This window comes from Zeus faber (assembly GCF_960531495.2).
Source record: "Zeus faber genome assembly, chromosome: 1".
Classification (NCBI taxonomy): domain Eukaryota; kingdom Metazoa; phylum Chordata; class Actinopteri; order Zeiformes; family Zeidae; genus Zeus; species Zeus faber.
Window position 1 is genome coordinate 57653903 of NC_137193.1, and position 23494 is coordinate 57677396.

At 42.5% G+C, this 23494-nt stretch overlaps 3 protein-coding genes across 3 annotated transcripts; 1 reads left to right on the top strand and 2 right to left on the bottom strand.

The window, feature by feature from the left end:
• Window positions 1–269: 269 nt before the first annotated feature.
• Window positions 270–11359, bottom strand: orc1 (origin recognition complex, subunit 1; the record flags this gene model as incomplete). The annotated part of the gene is made up of 17 exons (XM_079997921.1): window positions 270–1148; window positions 1504–1591; window positions 1702–1871; window positions 1972–2091; window positions 2640–2789; window positions 2943–3050; window positions 3172–3343; window positions 4790–4891; window positions 5470–5576; window positions 6638–6866; window positions 6956–7063; window positions 8158–8283; window positions 8845–9115; window positions 9268–9709; window positions 10098–10270; window positions 10597–10724; window positions 11262–11359. 17 exons carry the CDS (start codon window positions 11357–11359, stop codon window positions 954–956), a joined length of 2787 nt encoding a protein of 928 aa, XP_079854047.1. The 3' UTR covers window positions 270–953.
• Window positions 11360–11809: 450 nt separating this feature from the next.
• Window positions 11810–16838, top strand: prpf38a (pre-mRNA processing factor 38A). Its single transcript, XM_080021915.1, has 10 exons — window positions 11810–11985; window positions 12526–12685; window positions 12890–13011; window positions 14558–14643; window positions 14743–14853; window positions 15109–15215; window positions 15399–15425; window positions 15709–15806; window positions 15982–16030; window positions 16338–16838. The coding sequence occupies exons 1-10, from the start codon at window positions 11856–11858 to the stop codon at window positions 16381–16383; spliced, it is 936 nt and encodes a 311-aa protein (XP_079878041.1). The 5' UTR covers window positions 11810–11855; the 3' UTR covers window positions 16384–16838.
• A 77-nt stretch (window positions 16839–16915) lies between these two features.
• On the bottom strand, window positions 16916–18472 carry LOC307228295 (interferon-induced protein with tetratricopeptide repeats 1-like; the record flags this gene model as incomplete). The annotated part of the gene is made up of 2 exons (XM_079997933.1): window positions 16916–18287; window positions 18468–18472. 2 exons carry the CDS (start codon window positions 18470–18472, stop codon window positions 16916–16918), a joined length of 1377 nt encoding a protein of 458 aa, XP_079854059.1.
• Between the last annotated feature and the right edge of the window lie 5022 nt (window positions 18473–23494).

Genomic DNA, 23494 nt, shown 5'->3' on the forward strand with positions numbered 1-23494 from the left:
TTTTTTTTCGATATTCGCTCCGGAAAATCCACGTGTGCGGTGTGGTTAATTCATCATTTTATTTAGGGGTACATGTTGCCAGTAGACAATTATTTTGCTCAGTTTGAGAATCACCCAGTATTGCAAGAATTTAAAATAATAAAAATTAAAAAAAAAGGAGCAAGGATTTAGAAATCTTTATTGCATATTTAAATATCACAAATAAAATGACTATTAAAATGATGGCGTTTAGGCGTGAAAATAATAAAACTAAATGGGGAAATCACGCGCTCTCCCATGGTAATACTAGATTATATAGTCGTTATGAAGGAACATGTATACAAACAACTAAAACTTCCAAGTGGCAATCTGAATTAAAAAGAAAAATGTGTGTTGAGTTATTCAAATATACCGCATCGCAAAACTCAAATAAAGTGACACTCTTTATTGAGTCCAAAAAAAAAAGTCACCACTAAAATCAGCATGGGCCAAAAAGCTTCAACACAGGTTGGCTTATCATAAAATATCAGGCAAAGAAAGAGCCAAGTTATTCTAGATTCCTTACAACACTTTGGGGGAGAAAAAACAACTAATCTTAAATAATCTTCATAGTTGACCCATTAACTTTCTGTCTGGGTTCTGAAAGGTCCAGAAAGACAACAACTTACCAACTTTAACAGCAGGGCCAGCTACCCTTCCTTAGTGAATATTAACCTAAAACCCGAATTTGGTTTCAGTGGAAAACATTTCGGAACTCTGCCACGCATAAATACTTTAAACAGACCTGGAATCCTCACATATCGGTATATCAGGGAGTTGGTCTGCAAAGTGAAAGAGAGTCAAATTATTTATGGCTGTAGTGCAAAAGGGATCCTATCACGATCCCCTGTTGTTCGGACAGGAATGCGGCCGTATCCCCCAACGTGCTTCTGCAAAATAACTTAAGCGCTCGTCTGTATCGAAATTATTATCATTTAGTCGGATTTGAGGGCGTAGAGTACGTCGTCCTGGCTGACGTTGAGGCGCACTCGCTGCAGCACCCCCAGGCGACTGGGCTCCAGGAGCAGCAGGCGGCAGGCCCCGAGCCGCTGGCACACAGCCAGGCCATCGGACACGCTGACGGGCTGGAGCCCCTCCACCCGGCACAGCGCCTGGTGCTGCACAAACACCTGGGGGGAGAGGGAAGAAGGAAAAGATTAATAAAAAAAATAAAAAAATAAAAAGAAAACTTTCCATTTGCTGTTTTACAGCCCAGACACGGGTCAGACCAATAAATACAAAACTTACTACATGTAAATGAGATGTTAAGGATCTCAGGCCTGTTTTAAATTGTACTTAAAGTTGTTTTCTCTGTGATTTTATTTTTTAGCTTTTTATTTCAATACATATATACTTATTCTATTTAATATGATTTTAATTTATACCTCATGCAAAGCTCTTTGAATTGCCCTTGGCACAATTTGCCTTTTCTCACGATTACTTTGTTCCTGTTTTGCTGAGAACATAAAAAAATCCATGTCTTACTTGTTGGAATGTGGCCTCTTCCAGTCCCAGCCGCCGAAACTCAGCAATTACCGCCCTGAGGAAGAGCTGCTCCTGAACAGACGCACACCTGCAACGACGCCGCAACTCAAGAATCTGCATGGAGCTCAAACCAACCTCCAAATGAAGAAAATAAACCGACTAACACCGGCTTCACCATGAAACGTCTCTGTCGTTCACCTGATGGCGGCGATGTACGCAGAGGAGAACATCTCGTCCAGCGCCTGCATCACATGACTCATCCCCACCAAACCCAGGGCGGACGGGCTGGAGGCCAAGTGCTCGCAGATCTCCGTCGACCGGCGACAGATGTCCAAGCACCGACGGGCATCACCGGACAGAGCGGCCACCTGCGAGAGAAGATTGGCAACAAAATAGGGTATTCAATATGGGAATTAAAGGGCGTTTTGCTCAAAGCAACGTAAGTAAAGTTGTTTCTCTCGTAGCTACCTTTCTGGAGACCAGCTGAAGAGCGTCTTCCTCAAAGGCCTTGACCTTGTTCAGTCTGGTCGTGATGATCTGCTGCAGCTGCTTAAAACTGTATGGCTGGAAGGACATCCTGGTCAGGCCCTGCAACCAAAATTACACACAAATGAGAAGACTCAACCATTTCCCCTCTAGCGTCTCGGCGTCTGAAGCCAAATAACCGAATACAAGTTCTCGACCATGGAAAACACCTTGTCCTCGGGGGAAAGTGTCTCCACAGCCCACCACTGTGGAGAGCAACCGATTAAACTAAAAGTCAAAATGTTGTTGTCTCTACGGATAGATTTGCTCATCACAGCTGTACCACACATAGAACTAGGTCAAATACACATAAAAACACATAAATGGCCAAGACAATGACGTGTTTAAAAGGAAAAAAACGGCTAGAAATATAAATTAACTGCTTAGGGGACCACGCAAATCTCAGAGGCAAAAAATGATGACTCAAACTAGGGCGAGACTTCTGGAGAAGACTGGTTTTCAGCACAATACACCTTCCGAATGGAATGGACAGAGTTCCAAGTTCGAACCATCCGGGATTATTTAACGTTTTCATTCGGGACGTTTTAAAACGACACCTGTGATTGTTTTAACCAGTGTGGCCGTGTGGGTTAACCGTGGTTCCCTCTCACCAGTCTACTGGCCACTCTGTTGATCATGATCCTCTCGGGAAGGTCCATGGTGTTGGCGATGGTGATCACCACCAGGCGGGCGTGACGCCGCGTTGGCCAGTCGAACAGGTTGTACATCACGTTCTGCTTCCGGGTCCACAACAGATCGAGCTGCGGAGGGGGAAAGTCAGAAAAAATAAAAAATAAAAAAATCATCAACATGATCGTGGAAGGGATCAGCTGATGCAAGTGACCTCAATGACCATAATACGAGTAGTGAGACAAGACGTGGTTCCCTTTCATGTTACAGGCCGTTTTTCACACCTCGTCCACCAGCAGCACAGTGGTCTCCCTCTTGGGTGCCGGGTTGCTGAACCTCTTCTCCAGCAGAGACGCTGCGTGGTCGGCTGTGGCTTTCTGGCCTGTCAGTTTCTGCACAGAGGAGACACAGCCGAGGAGTCTTTTCAACTACGTGCTTGATAATCTGCAAGATTATTTTGTTATCGTTTAGCTGAAAAAAATCTCATGTTCGTGTCATGTCTGCTTCTCTCACCTGTAGAATCTGCACGTAGGCCTGATGGGGGTCGGTCATTTTCATGCCGTTTATTTCGACGAACTGGAAAGCCGGGATCTCATCCATGTCGGAGGCTTGCTGCAAACAGCGCACCACCTCGTGAACCGTGGCAGTCTTCCCAGTGCCGGGAACACCAGAGATGTACATGCACCTGAAATCCAAAAAGACCTGCGTCAGTCCAGGAATATACAGCATCAATAAACATTTTTCTGCCAATTAAACTCAAAACAAAAAATGATGGGAAACCCAAGTTACTTCACTAAATTCAACCTTTGCCACAAAAATGATGAATCTGCTTCTAGCCACACTGATAAAATTTATATAATTACTTCTTTAGGTCTTTAGTCGGTTTGAATTAATTAAGTTGGGGTCTGTTGACAATGGTATGTCAGTTTATGGCACAATGGAGCAAATAAAGAACTTTAAATTTGTGTTAAGCTGTATCATCCTCTGTCACACCGGCTGTGTGTAGCTTTAAAATCATATTTCTGAGAGATTTAAACATAGTTTGACATTGCCATGATGCACGCACCCCCCCGGCACATTTAAGGGAGGTGAGAGGCACCCAAGTGTCACATCAGACCATTCGAAACCGTTGACATCAGCGTGGTCTGCGTGCTAGACGACCTGCAAGGGTACCTGACCACACCACCAGGCACAGGCATCATCGTTTTGCATGGGCCAGGGAGCATATACACCAGACAAGGGACCAGGGGGTCTCAGTGCTGTTCTCTGATGAAAGTCGATTCACGTTGAGCAGAAATGATGGCCGCCAACGATGTTGGAGACTTCAAGGAGAGCGCTATGCATCAGCCACTGTTGTCACCAGATGAGCCTTTGGTGGTGGTGGTGGTGTTACAGTGTGGGCAGGTGTGTCTAGTCAATACAGAACTGCCCTACACTTTGTGAATGGTACAGTGACAAGCCCATACTACCTGAATAACATCATTCATCCAGTCATTGTGCCCCTGCATGAACAACACAGGCATCATTTCATCTTCATGGACGACAATGCTCCAGCTCATCGGGGTTGCATCATTAGGGAACGGCTGCTGGAGACTGGGGCACCTCAAAAGGAGTGGCCTGCACTTTCTCCAGACCTGAATCCCATAGAAAACCTATGGAATCAGCTGAGTCGCCGTGTAGAGGCTCGTAACTCTGTACACCAGAACCTCAATGACCTGAGGGCCGCCCTTCAAGAAGAATGGGGTGCCAGGCCTCAGCAGACAATAAGTCGACTTGTGAACAGCATGAGACATCGTTGTCAAGCTGTAATTGATGCTCAAGGGCACATGACAAGTTATTGAGACATTAACATTTTTTGTTGTGGTATACCCACCACTGTTGTTGGCTTTTGTTTCAATATATTGTTTGAGATGAGGAAATCACCATTGCATGCTTCTACTTAAATGCCCTACTGTCATGATATAATATCACTGTAGCGTGAACTTTTTACATTTTCCATAAATTTCACCCGAAAGCCAAATATCCCTAACTTTTTGTGAGTAGTGTGTGTGTGTGTACGTACATACATACGTACGTACATACATACGTACGTACGTACGTACGTACGTACGTATTTTCCCCCACAACATACCCTCCAGTTCCATCCATGATCTTGCTCTCCACAAAGTTATAGATGTCCTGAAATTCCTGCTCTCGGCATGGCAGCGACTCCGGCACCGAGGACACGTGGAGTCTGTCGGGCAGACGTGGACACACACACACAAACACAAATAAAGTTAATATGCATTACATATGAAGTGTTGGGATTTCCATTCCTTGAGGTAACAGACTAATCCACCCACACATACCCTGCTGGCAGTAGTTCAGATTTTGCTGTGTTGAAATTAATAATCAATCAGGTAGTATTCATTTTGTAATTCTTTTGCCAACAAATAATAAAGACAGGTGCCAAAATAATTACAACGATGGACACTCAGATTCTACAACTTTGAAAACAGGAAACCATCATCCACTATGGTTACTTACGACTGTTGTTTACTTGAAAATACTAAAAGTCATATTTGCCATCAGAACCTGTAATAATCTATTGGTACAGTATTAGACAAATAAATCTGTGAATAGGCTTTGTGCAAGTTCCACACCTACTGTAGATGTTATTTGAATTCTGTATATATCCTGGCCTAGGCACAACTAACTCATTTGGACCTGGGATTACAGATTACTCACAGTGCCATTATTTTTTCTTTAAATCAATATAACTCTGTCCCAAAAAGGCTGGCTGGAGCGCCCTCCGGACATCGTCCCCCATACCTGGCTCTGGCCTCCTCCAGAACGTTCCCGGGCTGCATTGCTGGACGTGAGCGGCTGGGAATACTGGGCGTGGCGTGACGGGGGGTGCGAGGGGTGCTTGGCGCAGCCTGACACACAAAGGAAACAGTCAGAACCAATTCAACGTCGTGACATTTCAGTTTTCCTGAGAAGCCGTTTCATTGATTTCCGCATAGTGAAAACGTCCCTTAATTCATCCAGCGGTGATGGTCAATATTTACACATATCCTAACTTCTACTCCTGAAATGTTAGGAGAGGAAATTGCAGGGCTGGGTGATGGTGCCAAAACAAAACGTCACAATTTTTTTAAGAGTACGTTGATGTTCATGAACTCACAATATTTCAGGGATGACTATTGGTGCATTTGTAAGATATTTGGGTCAACAATATGACACTCTTTATTTGTGTGTCTGAACCAATTATCATAAAAAAAAATTAAAACAATTATCTCCAAGTACGCTGAATTCTTATTTTTTTTTTTTAAGTTCCCCTCATTTTGGGAGTTTGCGGCTTAAAAATCGGAAAATGTCCAGCGGTACCACCGCATTTTAGGTCCCGAAAAGGCATCAAGGCTTTATTTAAGGTTGTACCGCCCAGAATTTTTGACTTAGACATATTAGACACACACTTAGACAAATTTATATATATATATATATATATATATATATATATATATATATATATATATATATATATATATATATATATATATATATATATATATATATATATACATACACACACTTTTTTTTTTTTTTTATAATCTGTCATTTAAACACTCATTATATGCAGATCTTATGACCAGGCAGGTAGATGCCCTGATTACAGTTTATGAAGTGAAGAAAACTGCATTACTTTACTGTGATGCAGCCTTAAAGAAAACATTTAACTAGATCACAATATTAAATGAACCAAGATCCCAGACGATATTAGTCACATTAGTTACTTATCACAACATGGATATTATTACAACATATCTCCCAGCACTAAGTAGTCGTTCTTTGTTGTACTACACCTATCACTACTAGAAAAAAGGTTTATAAAAAAATAATAATAAATTAAAGAAAAATAGATTTTTATGAAGGGAAAACGCCCAGCATACCATCTTTTACCACAGTGGGAGTTTTGCAGTTCTCTGGACTGCTATACCTTTTTATTGGGAGTTTTTCGGGGGGTCCGGGTTAAGGAGCGGGTTTTGGTTGTGGAGCGAGGTGTGCGACGGCCCAGAGCACCTGGTTTCCTCTTCTTCACCCCAAGTTCGTTGTCACTATCCACCCCCTCCTCCTCCTCCTCCTCTTCACTGCTGCTCCTCAGGTCCTTCTTGGACGGGACAAAGACCTCAGAGTCTGACTCACTATCCAAGTCCTGCTCGCAATCCCTGCAGCATAAAATATACCAAAGCTCAGACTCTTCAGATAAATGAAGGGAAACCTTTAACGAGCTGGGAATCCGCCCAACAGAACCTACAGCTGCTTCCTGATCCGCAAAGACACCAGCTGGGCAGATTTCCTCTTGGAGCTCCTCTGTGTCACCACAGCGGGAACCAGGGGCGAGTTTTCAATTTCCTCCTCCGCTCTGTAAATCATGACGAACACAGAAAGCGTTTCAGAACAATCCATGTGGAGATTTGGTAAAAAATAAATAAGAATAATAAATAAAAATAAACGTATTTTAAATAATATTTTCTGAATCAGAATTTGTTTATTCCGCCAGGGATATTTACATATACTAGGAATTTGTTCCAGAGGTGTTTGGTGCATTTCACTACAGGCGATCAGCATATAAAAAAAACTTAAAAGGTCAAAAAAAAAATTGCAATAATAAAATAAATAGTAATAAAAAATAGAATAAAAAGTTGGGTAAAAATAAAATAAAAATCTTCAAATAGCCCAAAAATATGAAACAGAAATAGTTATAATAATATAATATAAAAATATAGAGAATGTGATACTATGCAGAGCTGTGATGACGCAGGTACTTACAGAACCCCGAGAGCCGGTTCCTTTGTGGCCTTGAACATTTCCTTCCTTCGAGAAGGAGTGATAGCTCTGTGATGACAAAAAAATAAATAAAATAAAAATCACACACAGGAAAGACATCAAGTTAAACCGAAAATGTGAGATATTTATCAACATTTTCCACTACAATATCCAATAGGATAAAACAAATTACATACATGTTTCATACAACTACAGTAATATTCTGAGTGTGATCCAATTCTCATATTTGCATTAGTGACTCGCCGTGAAAAAAATAATAATACACACCTGAAATTAAGGGAAATAAAAATTAATACACCGACTAAAGTGAAAAAAATATATCTTTTCATGTGATGAGGACCTGACACCCTGCAATGTGCTCAGCTTGTGCCAGATCCCATTAGGAGCCAAACAGAAGCAAAGATGAGACGCATGATTAGGACTAAAAGAATACCCCACCCCTTAACCCCCATGAAAAACAAAACTTACTTATTTTGATCTTGAAAAGCTTTAAGGCTTCATTGGGATACATCAATATTCTATAAATTGTTTATTAGTCTGGGAACCAAATATTGCATTGACTCCCAGACAACAAGTTCAACCGCCACCGCTCATGATGTGCTCCGTGTGAAATGTCCACTCCTTCCCATGAACGGACCCCTAAAAACACGTGAGCTGCGGCCCACTCACTTCAGCCCCCTGGTGGCATAGCCCCTTCTGGGGGTGGCCTGTCTCTTCCTCGGGGTGTTGGGCAAGCCGGAAGCCACCACCAGCTCACATGCTTCGGCCTCCAAAGAGCTCACACCCAACAGCTCCCTGGAAGAGGGTTCAGGGAGTGTGACTTTACACGTCTCTTTTGGGGGATTGTTGCTTCCAGCGAGTGGCGTCACTTACAGTCGGACACGGTTCCAATGCTTTTAGATGCTTTACTTAACCCCATCACAAACCACCCATTTACCCGATGAGGACTATCTAAAACATTTAACTCCACATCCAACTCCACTAGTGCTACTTATTTCTAGATGATGTTTAGCTGTGACATACAGTTGGTTTGATACTGTAACAAATGCTTACTTATTCTAAGTGGGGTTGGACAAAGCGTCTTCTAAATGATGTAATGTAAGCACTCAAAGAGGAGCTTTGACTCTTTAATTTTAAAGCCATGTTAGAGATATAGCCAAACATTTACAAACTGGAAAGCATGAATGGCTGTACATACATATTACAACATCTCTTCATTTCCCCCCTTCAGTATGGTGAGACTGAACAATTGTGATCGTTTTACTCGCCGCAACATTAACTTTGACTCGGATGAGTAAAATGGATATTACAGTCGAACACAGAATGGTTATCAACGCATCATTTTCCAGTTGTTACCTGGTGGAGTCGTGCTGAGGGGACGCGGGCGGACTGGCCAGGTCGGAGACGGACACTCTCTTCAGGTTGACCACGGAGGGCTTGAAGAGGAAACCCTCGCTGGAAGCAGAAGGCCTGTGGCCCTTCCTCACCGGCTTCAGGCGGTAGGAGTTGGGCAGCGACAGTGTGGGGGAAGAAGAGAGCTGCTGGGCCATCGGCACCACGTCCAACTCCAGCTCGTTGTCCAGCATCTGGATAAGCCCGTACTCCTGAGTCCTCCTCCTCTCTGGACCTGGCAAGGGAACGCAACCAGGTATTCATTCAAAACATTTTTGGAGCTCCTTTTTCCATTTCCCGGTCATGCGCATTATTTTATTTAACTTGCATTTCTCATGGATGACTAAGTTAGTCAGCCAAATCCTAAATGCTTTTGAAGACACTCACTGTTGAGCTCCAGTTTCTTTCGAACCCCCAGTGACCTGCTGGCGTTCTCCCTCCTCCTGGCGCTCAGGCATTTTGAGGCTGACAGTTTGGAAGCAGAATGCATGGACTCTGCCTCAGACGCTTGCATCTTGCCCGCACTCTTGGCGCCCCAGCCATGGTCCACAGACACGGCTCTTTCCATGATGGTGGGGTCCGGGGTCGGGAGAGCCCTCCGAGCGGAGACGCTGGACCTAGGAGTCGCGACAGGTGGGGAGCAGGGGGGCGAAGGAGGAAGGGCGGGTTTGGAGCTGGAAGGAAGTGCGGTGGAGCCGGGAGGAGTGCCGGCTGCCATCAGGGCCGGGTCAAAGGCCTGGAAGGCCTTGGTGTTCCAGGACAGCTTCACGTACAGAGTGTCCGTTTCGTCACTGTCGGGAAACGGAACGTCCCCCGAAAGGTGCTTGACCTTTGGAACAACCAGAGTCATTTCAGTGGATTCATCTATATGATCAATGTGTCAGATTTCAGAATGACTTGCTCCCTCAAAAGAAGAGAACGGACATGCAGAAAGATTTAAAATTTAAATGTAGAAAACTGGATGGCGGATGTGGGTTAGAAATGCAAATACTGTACGGACACAGAATAAAAGCCATCGAGGGCTTAAGTGAATCAAATTTTGGTGTTGGCTTTAACTGACAACTATTCAAAGGACATAATGGGATGAAGGGCCATTTAGGGATCATGTTAAGGGTGAGGATTCTGAACACGGATCTAAATTCTAGAAAAACATTGCAAACTAACTTCCAAGTATAACCCTAGAAGCATATTAATTTCTCTTTAAAATAGTTTATCACCTGCACTGTGCTGATGATGGTATCGACATTTATCTCATTCTCACAGCAGCGGCCCGCAAGGATGAAGATTTCCCGTGGGTGTGGTTTCCTGCCAAGCAACTTTATCTTGTTTGGGGGCACCTCTGATACGCGGACAAACCACTGCACCATCGCCTTCTTCACCTGTCCACTCTCTGAGATACACACAAATAGTAAGGTGTCTTAACAGCACATTCCTCCGAAACCAATTTTGCAAACCCTACACAGAAGGTAGGGGAGGACAAGAGCGGGAAATTCAGGTCGTACATCAGAAGAAGTTGAAAGAACGGTGCAAGCAAGCCAGCTATAATAATAAAAACATAAAAAGTAAAATATTTCTTCAGTCCCGAACTATTAAAGTATGCTGTTGGTGCAACATTGCTTCTGAGTGAACAAATTAAGCGGCTGGAGTAAAAAATGTACGATTTCAGAAAAACTGTGAAAATGTATTATGTGATTCAATTGAATATATTCGACTCACCATCGCTGAAGAGCTTTGTAACCTTTCCAACATAAGGGTTATCGTCATCCTCTCCCTCGATCAGAATGTGCTGCCCAGTGGTGATCACAGTGGTCCTGGGAAGACCCTCCAAAGTGATGTGCAAGGAGCTAAATTAAATAAAAATATATATACATTAATCCTCATCAATATTGTTGGTTGTTGTCCCCCCCCCCCATTTGGCAAAAATAAATATAACAGAACAGAAAAAGTTAAACACGTTAGAGAAAAACGACACATTAAACTTCAGAGGCTTTTTATCTGTAGATTTATAGCATTTAAAGAATCCATCGCTCGTCTTATTTATCAGCCTCTTCGGATCCGTGTCTTCCTTTCCTGCATTTTCTCGTGGTTTTTGTTTTTACGTTTATATTGATTTAACGATTTGATGGCGAGATTTCGAGGAATGAATTATACTATATTATAAAACTGGGGAGGAGTCAGAAACTACATTTCATTTGTAATATTTAACAGAATATCAAATAAAGAAATCGGCTCCATTACAGTGCATTGGACGCGCTTTAAAGTTCAGCTCTTTCGTGTTTTGTGCGGTTGGCTGTTGCACGAACGCACGCACATGTATGCTTATGTATTTCACCAAATACATGAGGCGCAGGAGAGGAAACGTGGAGCTGGTCGGTACTCACTCGTACACACAGGTCTTCAACTTCCTATCGAAGCCGATCTGTCTGCCGCCCCACTTGTAGATTCTCCGGACTCTGTTCCTCGTAAGGTATCTGGTCATGATTAACTCCGACTTAGCTCAAACGCAGCCTGAGAGGAAAATATAGTATTGCTATTGTTATTATTATTTTTTTTAATAACTCAGGCCACTCGCCTTTGTTATTTCAAACTAACTCCACCCGGCAAAACGCGCTTCTCAATTCCGAAATAACGACCATCAGCCGCAGTTCGCGCGAAAATCGTGTCACTTCCGGCACGCGGGGTGGCCGACGAATCACGACGAGCGGGTGGCCTCGGAGTCCTATATTGTCGATTATATATATTTTGTTTGTTTAAAGTTTTGTTCATATGCGTGTGGTATGTTTGCATTCGAGTGCGAGGAGAATATCTGCCATTTAGACAATACACGAAACTAAAACAATCCTACGACTATTGGCACCGGAAGAGAACGCCTTTGCGCCGGAAGCTCAACCCGTTCCTGCACGTCCCGTGTTTGCCATAGAGTCGGCGGGGGACTGTTTCCATAAAAATAAGAAGCTCCGCGGAGGGGGGGAGAAATGGCGAACAGGACGGTGAAAGACGCAAACAGCATCCACGGAACCAACCCGCAGTATCTGGTGGAGAAGATCACCAGGACTCGGATCTACGAGTCGAAATACTGGAAGGAAGAGTGCTTCGGACTCACGGGTACGTGGTGCTGTAGCGCGCTAACGTTAGCTCTCGCCGTCCGTTTCAATGAACATCTGAAGCGAAGCGCAACAAGGCAGAACTGAAGCGACAGTTCATTCTTGCAATGGATGAATGAGGACATCAGTGTAGAGTAACAATAACATAGCTTTTAATTTAGTTTTTGTTTTACGTGTATGTAAGCAAACTCGACAGTGTGAAATGTTTTGTATATATGGCTATTGTTTATAGTTCACCGTATCTTGCCATTTTGTCTGTATTGCAGTTAATTTGTAAGTTTGTCGATGTACTCTCTGTGCCAACAATGACCATCGTTGAGACGTCCATATCACTCTTTTGTTTAAGATATTTGCGAGGATGAGTGTCCCACGATCACAGAAATGTTGTCCGCGCACTTTAAATCTAGACATTTAATAAGCCCGATGGGGCATTTCAACGCTTTTCACTTGTTCATTCCGCTGCACAATGTGACCCACGTGTCCCTATGTGTATATGTGACCCGTGGGAAAGTCTTTCTGAGTGTATTTATTTAATCCACAGCCGAGCTGGTCGTTGACAAGGCCATGGCGCTCAAGTTTGTCGGTGGCGTCTACGGGGGAAACACCAAACCAACCCCCTTCCTCTGTCTCACACTGAAGATGCTACAGATTCAACCCGAGAAAGACATCATCGTTGAGTTCATTAAGAACGAGGATTACAAGTAGGTTTGGTTGAGTCTAAATAGTAAATCTATGAAAAACCGATTATCTGCATTGTGAATAAATAATTAATTCAGTTTCAAAAGGATATAAACTGCAACAACTACCGTGTAATGGTTTTGCGTGAAAATACAATTCATATTGAGATTTTTATGTTGCAATTCGACATTTATGACAATGGAACCCGTCCTCTTTGTTTTTATTAGATATGTTCGCCTGCTTGGGGCTCTGTACATGAGATTAACTGGCACCTCAGTTGATTGCTACAAGTACCTTGAGCCTTTATACAACGACTACAGAAAAATCAAAAGTCAGAACCGAAACGGAGGTGAGTTATCTTGATTGCTTTTGTTTTTTTCCCCGTAATAAGTTATACACCATTTAACGCTCTCTACAAAACCACAATTAATACTGTTTAAAGAAAATGTAGAATTTGATTTCAGACTTATTTAAGAAATTCCCAACAAAAGCAACATCAAATTTCACGTATGCTGTCGTTATACTTTTGTGGCTTGAGCATTGTCTGCAAAGAACTTGGCATGAGCAAATTTGTTAGAGGTCTTTGTCTGAGATTTGGGATCTGTTAACGAGTATGGCCTTGACGATGTGTTGAGATGCTTAGTGATTTGGTTGAGATGTGACTTTTAGAAATCACGTTGGGGCAGGGAAGCTGTTGTTAGTGTAGCTGGACAGCATTCGCTTTGCTTAAACAGTTGAACATGCTGCATTGTTTCAAATATCCCACATGTGGTAGTTCTAGGTATTATTGAGGTTGTTGGCAAAACTTCTCTTACACACACATTTTCTTGCATAAATTGTATAGGCCTGTCGCGATAATAACTGTGTCGACTTATCGTACGATTTATGGACATGACTTCTATATTTCTGACCTCGATAATTGACTTTAAGACTAAGCCCTTTTTTACGGTGCCGGAGCGCAACGCTGCTACTCCAAGTATCAATGCGACAAAACCTAAACAGTACCTCGGAGACAGAAGAATCCCCCGAAATCGCAATCTCCTCCTTATCTTTTGGAGTTTTCACAGTGGCCACGATCATAGTCCCTGGCTGAGTTTTATCTACGCTAGAATCCACGGTGGACCTTGCCGCTGTTACTCCTACAGATGCTGCGTTCAAGTCACAGGAATTTACGATCAAGACGACTTGTTGTTAATAAGAACACGTTATGGAAGGAATTATGTGTCACAAATACATATATTGCAATAAATACAAATGGGAAAAGATCAATAAATACTACAATCTCCAAATCTGTATTAAGGTTTAAAACAAATCAGCAAACTTATTTCTACGTCCCCAAATAAATAATGTATTACTGTACTTGCGTTGTGTAAACATTTTTGATGAATGTAACTGAGCTGAAGGAACAGAAGAAAACTGCTGTGGCACGTTTTTCTGTCATTTCTGGTCGTGCTGCTTCTGTCCTTTCGTCTGCTCTGTGTGGGTGAAACTGGGACACAGAGCAGACACAGACACACACGCACACACACACACAGTGCACCAGGTGAAGATAACGTGTTACTTAAGCCCGAGAATCCATTTTATTACGTTTTTTTTTAAATTTATTTTTTATCTATTCAGGATATTATATATTTTTTTCACATTTCTGAAAATTCTTAAGAATTAAAAAAGAATTGCTATTTGAAAGAGTGTACTTGCATTATTATGCTATTATATTATCATACCAGTGGCAAAACAATTATCTTAAAATGACAATGTCATTTATCACAATTATTTCTGGGACAATATATCGTCCAACAAAGGTATCGTCACAGTCAATCGTCACAGTCCTAAAATTATGTTTTGGTCAGTGAATGTCCACCTTCATGGTGTAACCTCACTTCCCTCCGTTACAGAGTTTGAGTTGATGCACGTCGATGAGTTCATTGATGAACTTCTTCACGCCGAGAGAGTGTGCGACATCATTCTGCCTAGGCTGCAGGTCAGTCTGGATGTTGTTCGTTCTGCGTAGCATCACTCAAAGATACGTGTGTCTGACCTGTGTTTTTGTGTGTTTGTGTGTGATGTGTTTGTGTGGCAGAAAAGGCAGGTGCTTGAGGAGGCGGAACTTTTAGACACACGCATCAGTGCCTTGGAGGAAGACCTGGATGAGGTGGAGAGCAGTGAAGAGGAAGATGAGGAGGAAGAGAAGGTAACGTGTGGCTTCTTATATTATGTTGCTTTACATTGATTAATATTAGTCGACAGGGCAGCCACCATCCCATGTAAATTAAAGAGAGACTGTAATTCAAGATGCTTCTCTGCGTGGAGATGGTTTTCTGCTTCTGGATCAACTCTGATAGAGACTTGATTAAATGGCCCAGAAACAGAAACCAAGGCTGCCGAAACCAAACATTTAGTTACAGCGCTCTGATGGTTCTGCTGCCACCTGTTTTGCTCCCTGCAGCCAGAGAGAGTCCAGACTCCTGAACCTCATAGACGCAGTTACCGTGACAACGACCGGCCCCGTCGCTCCCCTTCGCCGCGCTACAGACGCAGCCGCTCACCTCGACGGTCAGATGGCAATTTTCTTTTCCTTTTTTGTTCTCACCATTGGTACAAGAGAAATCATTGTTTGTTTGTTTTTCTCAACTGTATATCCTGATGGAAAGTGTAAAAGTGTTTGTGTTATCATGGTATATGTGTAATTACCTCCACAGTAAAATAATAAACAAACTCTGATCCATTTCTCTCCAGGAGGAGCAGATCACCGAAGAGGCGAAGGTACTTATTATTATTATTATTATTCTTATTGTTATTCTTATTATGCTTTAAGCAATTCAGCGTTTATTTTATTATCATTATATATTTTTTTAAGGGGGTCCACTCTGGACCTCACTGTTTTTTCCATGTTAGCAGGAGAGCTCTCAACCTTGTTGTTTCTGTGAAATGTTGCTTTGTGGTGGACATCCCCTTTAAGGGACGTAGTCTTCTTTGTCTTCAGAAAAATTCCTATTTTGCGTATGGTTGTGGTAACTCCTCTGATTCCTTCCTTCCTGGTGTTCAGCCCGTCTCCACGCAGAGATCGCCATCGCAGTAAGAGCCCTCGCCGGCATTGCAGCAGGTCTCGGGACAGACGCCACCGCTCCAAGTCACCGGGCAAGGGTGAGATATCCCTTCACACGCTCAAGGAGTTTCTCTACGTGCCTGTTAACGTTCAAACATCTTAACCTTAAATAATCTTTGAAAAGAAAGATCCCATTTTCAGCGTCATACAGTGGACTTCACTGGATTGAATGCACCTGACTAATACTGAAGTCCTGTTTGTTGTCTGCACCAGGCCACCACAGAAGCCACCGGCATCGCAGTCACTCCAAATCTCCAGAGAGGTGAGTGCATATACTCAGAAATTGAAACAAACTAAAATATTTTTTGTCAATTAACGTAGTTGTAATCTTGAAGTTACAAGGTTTTTATTGTTTTGGAAACTTGTTTTACATATTTTCTGGAAGTTGACATTGTAATTCATTAAGGACATTACTAATTTACAACTTATTAGACAATACATATTTGTTGTGCCTTGTTTTTTATTCTGCTTAATCTGAAGTTTAATGTTATCACTAAAAGTAAAAATATTTAAGTTTTTCTGTTAATCCTGGGGTTTGATTAAGTATTTTTTTTAATCTTTTATCCCAGGAGTTCAAAAAAGAGTCATAAGAAGAGTCGACGAGGAAACGAATGAGCCTTTCCGCTTTCTTTATTTTGTATTTTTTTTATGTACAAGCTATAGCAAGTTTGAGAATAATTCTTCAGGATTATTTAATTCAATCCCGATTTTAGATTTAAAAAAAATCCAAAACAATAAGTAAGTAACTTTTTACCAGAGTTTGTGAAACCTCAATCTAAATTGAACGTAGAGAAAAACCTTGTATCCACGCCCTGTCATTCTTACTCCCTTGGCCTTTGGACTGTGTCGAAACTACATACAAGGTATTCTGTGAAAACGCCTTTTGACAAAGTGAGAGGGCAAAACTGTTTGCCTTTTACAAGAATAAAAAGTGTAACTTTTTTTTTTTTTGTTTCAGTTATATGTCAGTTCAAAAAAATGTCCTCCCAGTAAACATTACTTTCATTGTCTATATGAGTTTAATACTGAAATCCTTCAAGATTGTCTGCAGTGTTTAAGAAATAAAGAACTTCACCTCATACATGAATGGAACATTTTTACGTCTTATTGACAAAACGGAAAGCCCGGGTTTCAGAGTTGTCACATGTCAGCTGTGCAGTCGTAACAAATTATTGTTTGCATGGAATGTGTCAAACTCTTGCAGGTTAGCCAGGAAGTCCTCTATTTCTCCACACATTTTGTTCTTCTGCCTTTGTTTTATCTGCGTCAAGATCTTGATGCTACTTTTGCGATACTTTGAGGGATACGGTATTTCTGCTGCTTTCATATGATGTTCTATTGACTTGTAGCGATCCTGTAGGTAGTAGTTTAGATATTTTGCATAGTTGTAGTGAAGCATCTGTAAGTCGCCCTGCTCTAAATTACTTTCTAGTAATTCTCTATATATCTGTTCAGCTTGTGTCTTGTCATGGTGACTGGATTCTGCATATAAATTTGCAAGTGTAATTGTAGTTGGGAGTGAAGAATGAGTGTAAAGGGCAATCACCTCCTGATGAAGAGTGATTGCTCTGTCGGTCAGGCTCTGCCTCAGCAGACAGTCTCTGTCCAAAAAGATCTTCCATTTATAGCAGCTTGCAAGACATCTTTTCATGTAGCGCTCATTTGGATGTCGTTCTAAAGCTTCATCTGCCAAATCTATGGCCTCATCCAGAGACGCATGCGTCCTGTAAAGTCTGAGCAGCGGTTTGATTCCACTGTAGCTGCCCACTGGCTTTTTCAGAACTCTATTGGCCAACAAACGTGCTTCATCTTCAATCACTTTGCCCTGCCTGGCAATTCTCCCAAGGTAAATAGCAGCCAGGTGCAAGTTCTCCAGATCGTGTTCCTTGGCGAGTTTCAGTTTCAGTAGGATCTCAGCCTCCTGCTCAGGGACGGCTTCCTCAAAAGTGGTCGCTAAGGCCAGCGCGTGGCTCGTGTTCCACTCTGCTCTGTTGGGTTCCATCTGGGTTGCTTTCTTAAAGTATTCCACAGCCTGCAGCTTTTTGTCCGGGCCAAACATCATCAGCGTCCATGCCTTTTCTGCGTAGATCTCCTGGTGCAGTTCGCTCGGCAGTGGGCTTGGATATTCCTGTAGCAGCAGCTCTACCTTCACCATGTAGGAGTGGCTCCTGGCCAGCTCTCCCATGTGGAAGTGCACCCAAGCTAAGTTTCCATAATTCACCACCAGCCAGGGGCCCTCGTCTGAAACGGTGTTTCTGATCTGACGAAACGCCTCCGCTGCTATGTAGAAACAGCGCAGGGCGTCATCAACGGTGGAACCCAGGCTGTCGTCTCGAGAGCCCAGCTGGTAGTGTACATATGCCAGCAGATTGTAAATCTGGCCCAGCCACAGATAGCCCTCCTCAGTGCCGATGTCCTTCAAGTCGTCCCTGAGAAACAAAAGTCTGGATCTGCTGCCATCGAGATCCCATGTGAAGTGGCATGGGAGTGTCTTCAGTCTGGCCCTCAGGGTTTCTTGACTTTGAAGAGCACTAATTTATAATGTAAATGATAATGGTAGACAATAAATATTGACTTAATATATATGCTGTGGGATTGAAGCCATTCTGAGGTCCAACTCTCACCTTAAATAAACAATTAATAGTGGTATTGATTACTCATAAAGGATAAATTGTCACTTCAAATCAGTTTGTTTTTACCTCATCTTAGATGTTAGATCTTCTTGTGGACTGGTAGTTTGTCGCGTATGACTGGGACTAAAGCTTCTGTGTCATTGCTTTCCGTTGTGGTGTCATAAAAAGGGTGTTAACTTATATGGCGCAATAAAATATAATGTTAAACCTCTCGCTTGGATTCTCAGGTGGACTTTCAGTTCAAATAATTGGAAAGCAGTTATTACACCGCCAGTCACTAGTATTACTAGTACTTGCAGGATTTATCAAAATGATTTTTCAGATATATTCATTCAAACTGTGTGCCCACCATGTATGGCTTTTATATTTCTATTGCTGCTTTATTTATATAGTTGTTAGAACCCAGGTTACGTGTCATTGTTAAACCCACATTTATGAGCTTGTGGACATAATTTGTAACCATATGTGAAGATTTTCTGGAAAGATTTGGGTTGTTTGATCATTGATAATATTTTGAATAATATAGCTTTTTTTGCTTTTGCTTAATTGTGTAAATATTTAATTTGAGGGTTTTTTGCCTTTATTGTAGCTTATGCCTATTGAAGAAAATGTCTTTAATTGGAATTATAGTGGTCATGGCATAATAAATTCTGGATAAATGTAAATATATAAAAATTTTAATCTTAATTGTAATCTTATTGCTGCCTTTATTCAAACTATTTTGTATTCCACTAACAAATACTATAATGAAACTGATCAATATTTGTAAAAAAAGATAAACAATATTATAATAATTATGTTCTGCCTTCAGTGAAAAAAATTATAAAGTTTGGATCATCTTCTCGTGCTAGAAGCTGTACTGTATGTAGATATTCCTCTATGATCCCATTCGGTGGCCAATGCACCGCGGCCCGACACGGTCCGCGATCCGGTCGCTGGGAACCTCTGCACCAGAGGACATTCCGCCGGTGATGGCCAGGTTTATTTCCCACGTTCATCGCCACATCTGTGGAATTACTGAACATTCTGGTCAACGGAGAATTGTCCCTTGTACACACAGTGAAACGCCGCAGGAGAGGGAGACGCGCCGGTGCGCTCGTGCGTCTCCACCGACCCGGACTTTGCACAGTTACCGAAATATTTCTCTCTTATGTGCGTTCACTGTGCAACAAACTGGGTGAATTTATATTGAACTTCACATGTGGATTGATTCGCTAAATTTAGCCAAAACATTTATAATCAGTTGTTTATTTATAAAATAAATACACAATCGAATGGCAATTTCAGCATTTGAATAATGTTATTTTTTAAATATTCGAATTTCGTTCTCACAGCCGCAATGTAGCCAGGCGCTAGCTTGCAGTTGTTTGTTAAGGAGAATAAATGGACACTTTTATCTATGTTTCTGTGAGTGCTGTTAACCCCAAAACGCTATCTGCTACGCAACTGTTATGTCGTTTTTTCAATCTATCTTTAGATATTTGATCAATTGCAGTCGCAATATTACTACCATGCGGGGCTCCCGACCAACTTTTTTTCACGACCCCGGAAGCTTGAAAAACCTGAAAAACAATTTTAGCGAATGTAAACCATCCCAAAGCCAAAATGTTGATTCTTTACTTTGTTATTATCATCTATAGTTGTTAGTGGTATAATAAAAACACCATTAAAATGTTGAGGGAATACACATTTATTATATTAAATATTCGTATTTATTTATTCAATTTATTTTGCTCCATTAAAAGAAATCTGTTGAGAACAAAACTGAAAAGTTATCTGTTAACTATAAAAACTTTACCTTAAAATTACCAGTTCAAAATTATTTTTATGGTACACTGACTTGTGATATGGAGAATGGCACCACATTCATTCCACCCATCCGTGCGCCGGCCCTCACTTTCATTGCGCCACAGAGTTTGTTTGACCTTTTGACTCACGCGTGCGAGCCAATCTGCCAGGCCGAGCATATCTGGTACCTAGACCGGTAGCAGGGGTTCGTCCCTCCCCGCTGTAACCTAGGAGTACATTATATTATATTACATTTTATTTTAGCAGGCACTGTCAAACGGACCCCCGCGGTTATAAACACCGGCCCGTAGGTGACAGAGCGTTGACCATGCGGAACGTCTACAAGGTTCTCGCTAGTAAATAGGAGCCCCTAGGGTTCATCCTACCCTACCCTGCACTACGCAAGTCAAGATGCTAGGCGGACGACTCTGGGAGAAGCACCGGGACTGTGATGATCCCCTACTGACCCAAGACCTCCTACAAGCCTGGTATGACTGGGAGAGTGAGCTGCAGTTCCTTACCCAGGTGACTCTGCCACACATATACGTGGATCAGGAAGCGCACCCGTCTCGTGTCACCCGAGAGATCCACGTATTCTTTAATGCATCAGAGCAAGCCTACAGCTCCATGGCGTACATACGAACAGTGGATAGCCAAGATTATGTCTACTTGTCCTTCCTGATGGCACGGTCTAAAGTAGCACTCAACCGACTACACTCAATACCCAGACTGGAGCTGTGTGCCGTGGTCACTGGAGCCCAGTTGTCGACGCTCCTGAAAAGGGAACTCACCTAGAAGGTTGACCAGACCATCCTGTGGTCGGATTCTACAACGGCGCTGATATGACTGCAGTCAGAGTCCTGCTCCTATAAGGTTTTCGTCGGTACCAGGGTGGCAGGGATCCATGACCTCGGAGACTCCCGTAATTGGCGCTATGTGGATATAGAGGGCAACCCTGCCAATGATATCACAAGAGGCAAGACCCTTAAGGAGCTTCTGAAGCCCAACAGGTGGAGCCAAGGACCTCAGTTTCTCCTCCAACCCCCAGCCACATGTCCAATGAAGCCCCCTGCAGTGCCAGAGGAGGACACATGGGGGCTCCGTAAATACACCTTTTGCGGCACCACCTCCATCGGGTCCAACGCACCAGCAAACATTAATAGGTGCAGCACTTGGAAGGAACTCCTCGAAGTTACAGCGCAGGAGCTACACAGGCCGCAGGCTAGGGCTGCGTCCCTACTGCTGAGACATAATGGGAGGCAGAGACCCTCATCTACCAGAGAGCCCAGGAGGACAGTTTCCCAAATGAGTTCCGTCTCCTGAAGAGAAAGGGGTGAGGAGGGCGACGTTGTTCACCACTGCTGCCGATTGTACTCCGCACTTGAAGCTCCTCTCCGGGTACGTGGAGAGGAGCTTCAAGTGCGGGACACAATTGGTGGTATGTATTTGGCAGAGTGGGCTTCCTGTCCATCTGCCATGCAGCATGAGCGCTGCCAGTTCTGTCCCCAGACGAGGGATCCCCTTCATCTGGGCGTCGACTCTCCCCTCCACAGCCGTCAAGGCGGGAGGTAGGTTCAAGTTCAAGTTCAAGAGAATATTTGTCACATACATATACATACAGTCATACATATATGCAGTGAAATGTCATGACACCCGGTGTAGGTGGAGTCTGGAAAGAGCCAGATGCGGTCCCTTCTGGCACAGTCAATGCAGCGGATGATTGCAGGGAACCGTGGGCAGGGTATATCCCTTTTAACTTACGTTGTCACCATGTACGTCTATTAAGTATGTTTCAACTTACGTCGTCACCATGTACGTCCAAGTACGGTTTGAACTTATGTCGTCAGCATGCACTTTAACTAAGTAAGGTTTGAACTTACGTCATCACCATGCACCATCTACTAATTACTTTTCAACTAACGTCGTCACCATGTACGTCTCACGTTGTCACTATGTACGTCGCACATTTATTGAAACCAGACAAAACATTCTCTAGGCATGAAGTGCAATGAGAGTCAATATTATAAATAATAAATCTACTTATGTATGTGACAAATAACCCTCTTGAATAAGTCACAAGTAGGATTGTGAGGCCAGAAGCCATCTTGTAAGAATCATATGGATGCAATAACTAAACATGGCGATGTTTAGTTATCGCATCCATATGAATCTTACAAGATTTATATCTCAGCTATTGATGCATAAATATAGTTAAGAGCACATTTTGTGTTAATAAATAGTCCCTTGCACATTTGTCAACAACCTGCACCCTCTTGTAGCTTACTGCGTTGCAATGTTTATACTGTATATTCAAACGTTAACTCATACACAGGTTGTCAGCAAGGTTGGAAAGACGACAGCGTTGATTTTTCGGCATTAACTTTATTGCTCAAATCGAGCAACATAGACAAACAATAAAACAGTGCCATCAAGTGATGACGTTACAAAACAGCAAGACATTGAATCCACCAAAATAAACAAGAAACTTGAAAAAGAAACAGAAGAAAACAGATACATTAATTAATAGGTATTACATATTACGCATTACGTAATACAAATCGGAATGGTTTCCATTATATGTATTATAATATTCGAAAATATTAATGAAATTAGTCCTCGTTTTAATCATGAGGAAAGCAAAAATAAAATCCTCGAGGCGCACGGAAAAGCCTTGCACCATATTTACTATGAAGGTTAAAATATGTTCCAACTATGGAAGTTTCGGGGGGTAAACAAAACTTTGTTATGGCGATTAGAAGGATTACTTGTTCACATGGGACCCATATGTACAGGATACGTTATAGTTTTGTCTTGCCCTGTCTTTTTGTCGAATTGTATACCTATGTTGTGTTTGAAGACGATAACAAACACCGAGATACCCTACGTTCTTATCAACGACGTTAGTAAGGCGTGAGTCACGCCGGCGACGTAGAAACCCTCTCTTCTCGGGTCCATTTCACACGACAACTTCCCTCGGTAGGTGATCCGCGGCGCTTTCCAGCTTCATACTGGAACCGGGGCGTCCATGATATCTGCGCAACATGGACTTTTATCGAAACGTTTGTCCGATCAACTAAATTCCTTACGGACACCGGATCGATTTTTACGGCAGTTGGTGTGAACTGTTGGGGCGCCAACGCCGAAAGTTACATAGTGCTGCGTTCAGGGAAAAAAAACAAAACCCCAGAGTCCCACTAAAAGATACGGGATTAACAACGTTAACAATCCAGATTATATCCGTGTTAACTGCTGTGTGTTATTGTGTCGTGTTTAGTTGATCTAAAGCACTTTGTGATCGATAACAG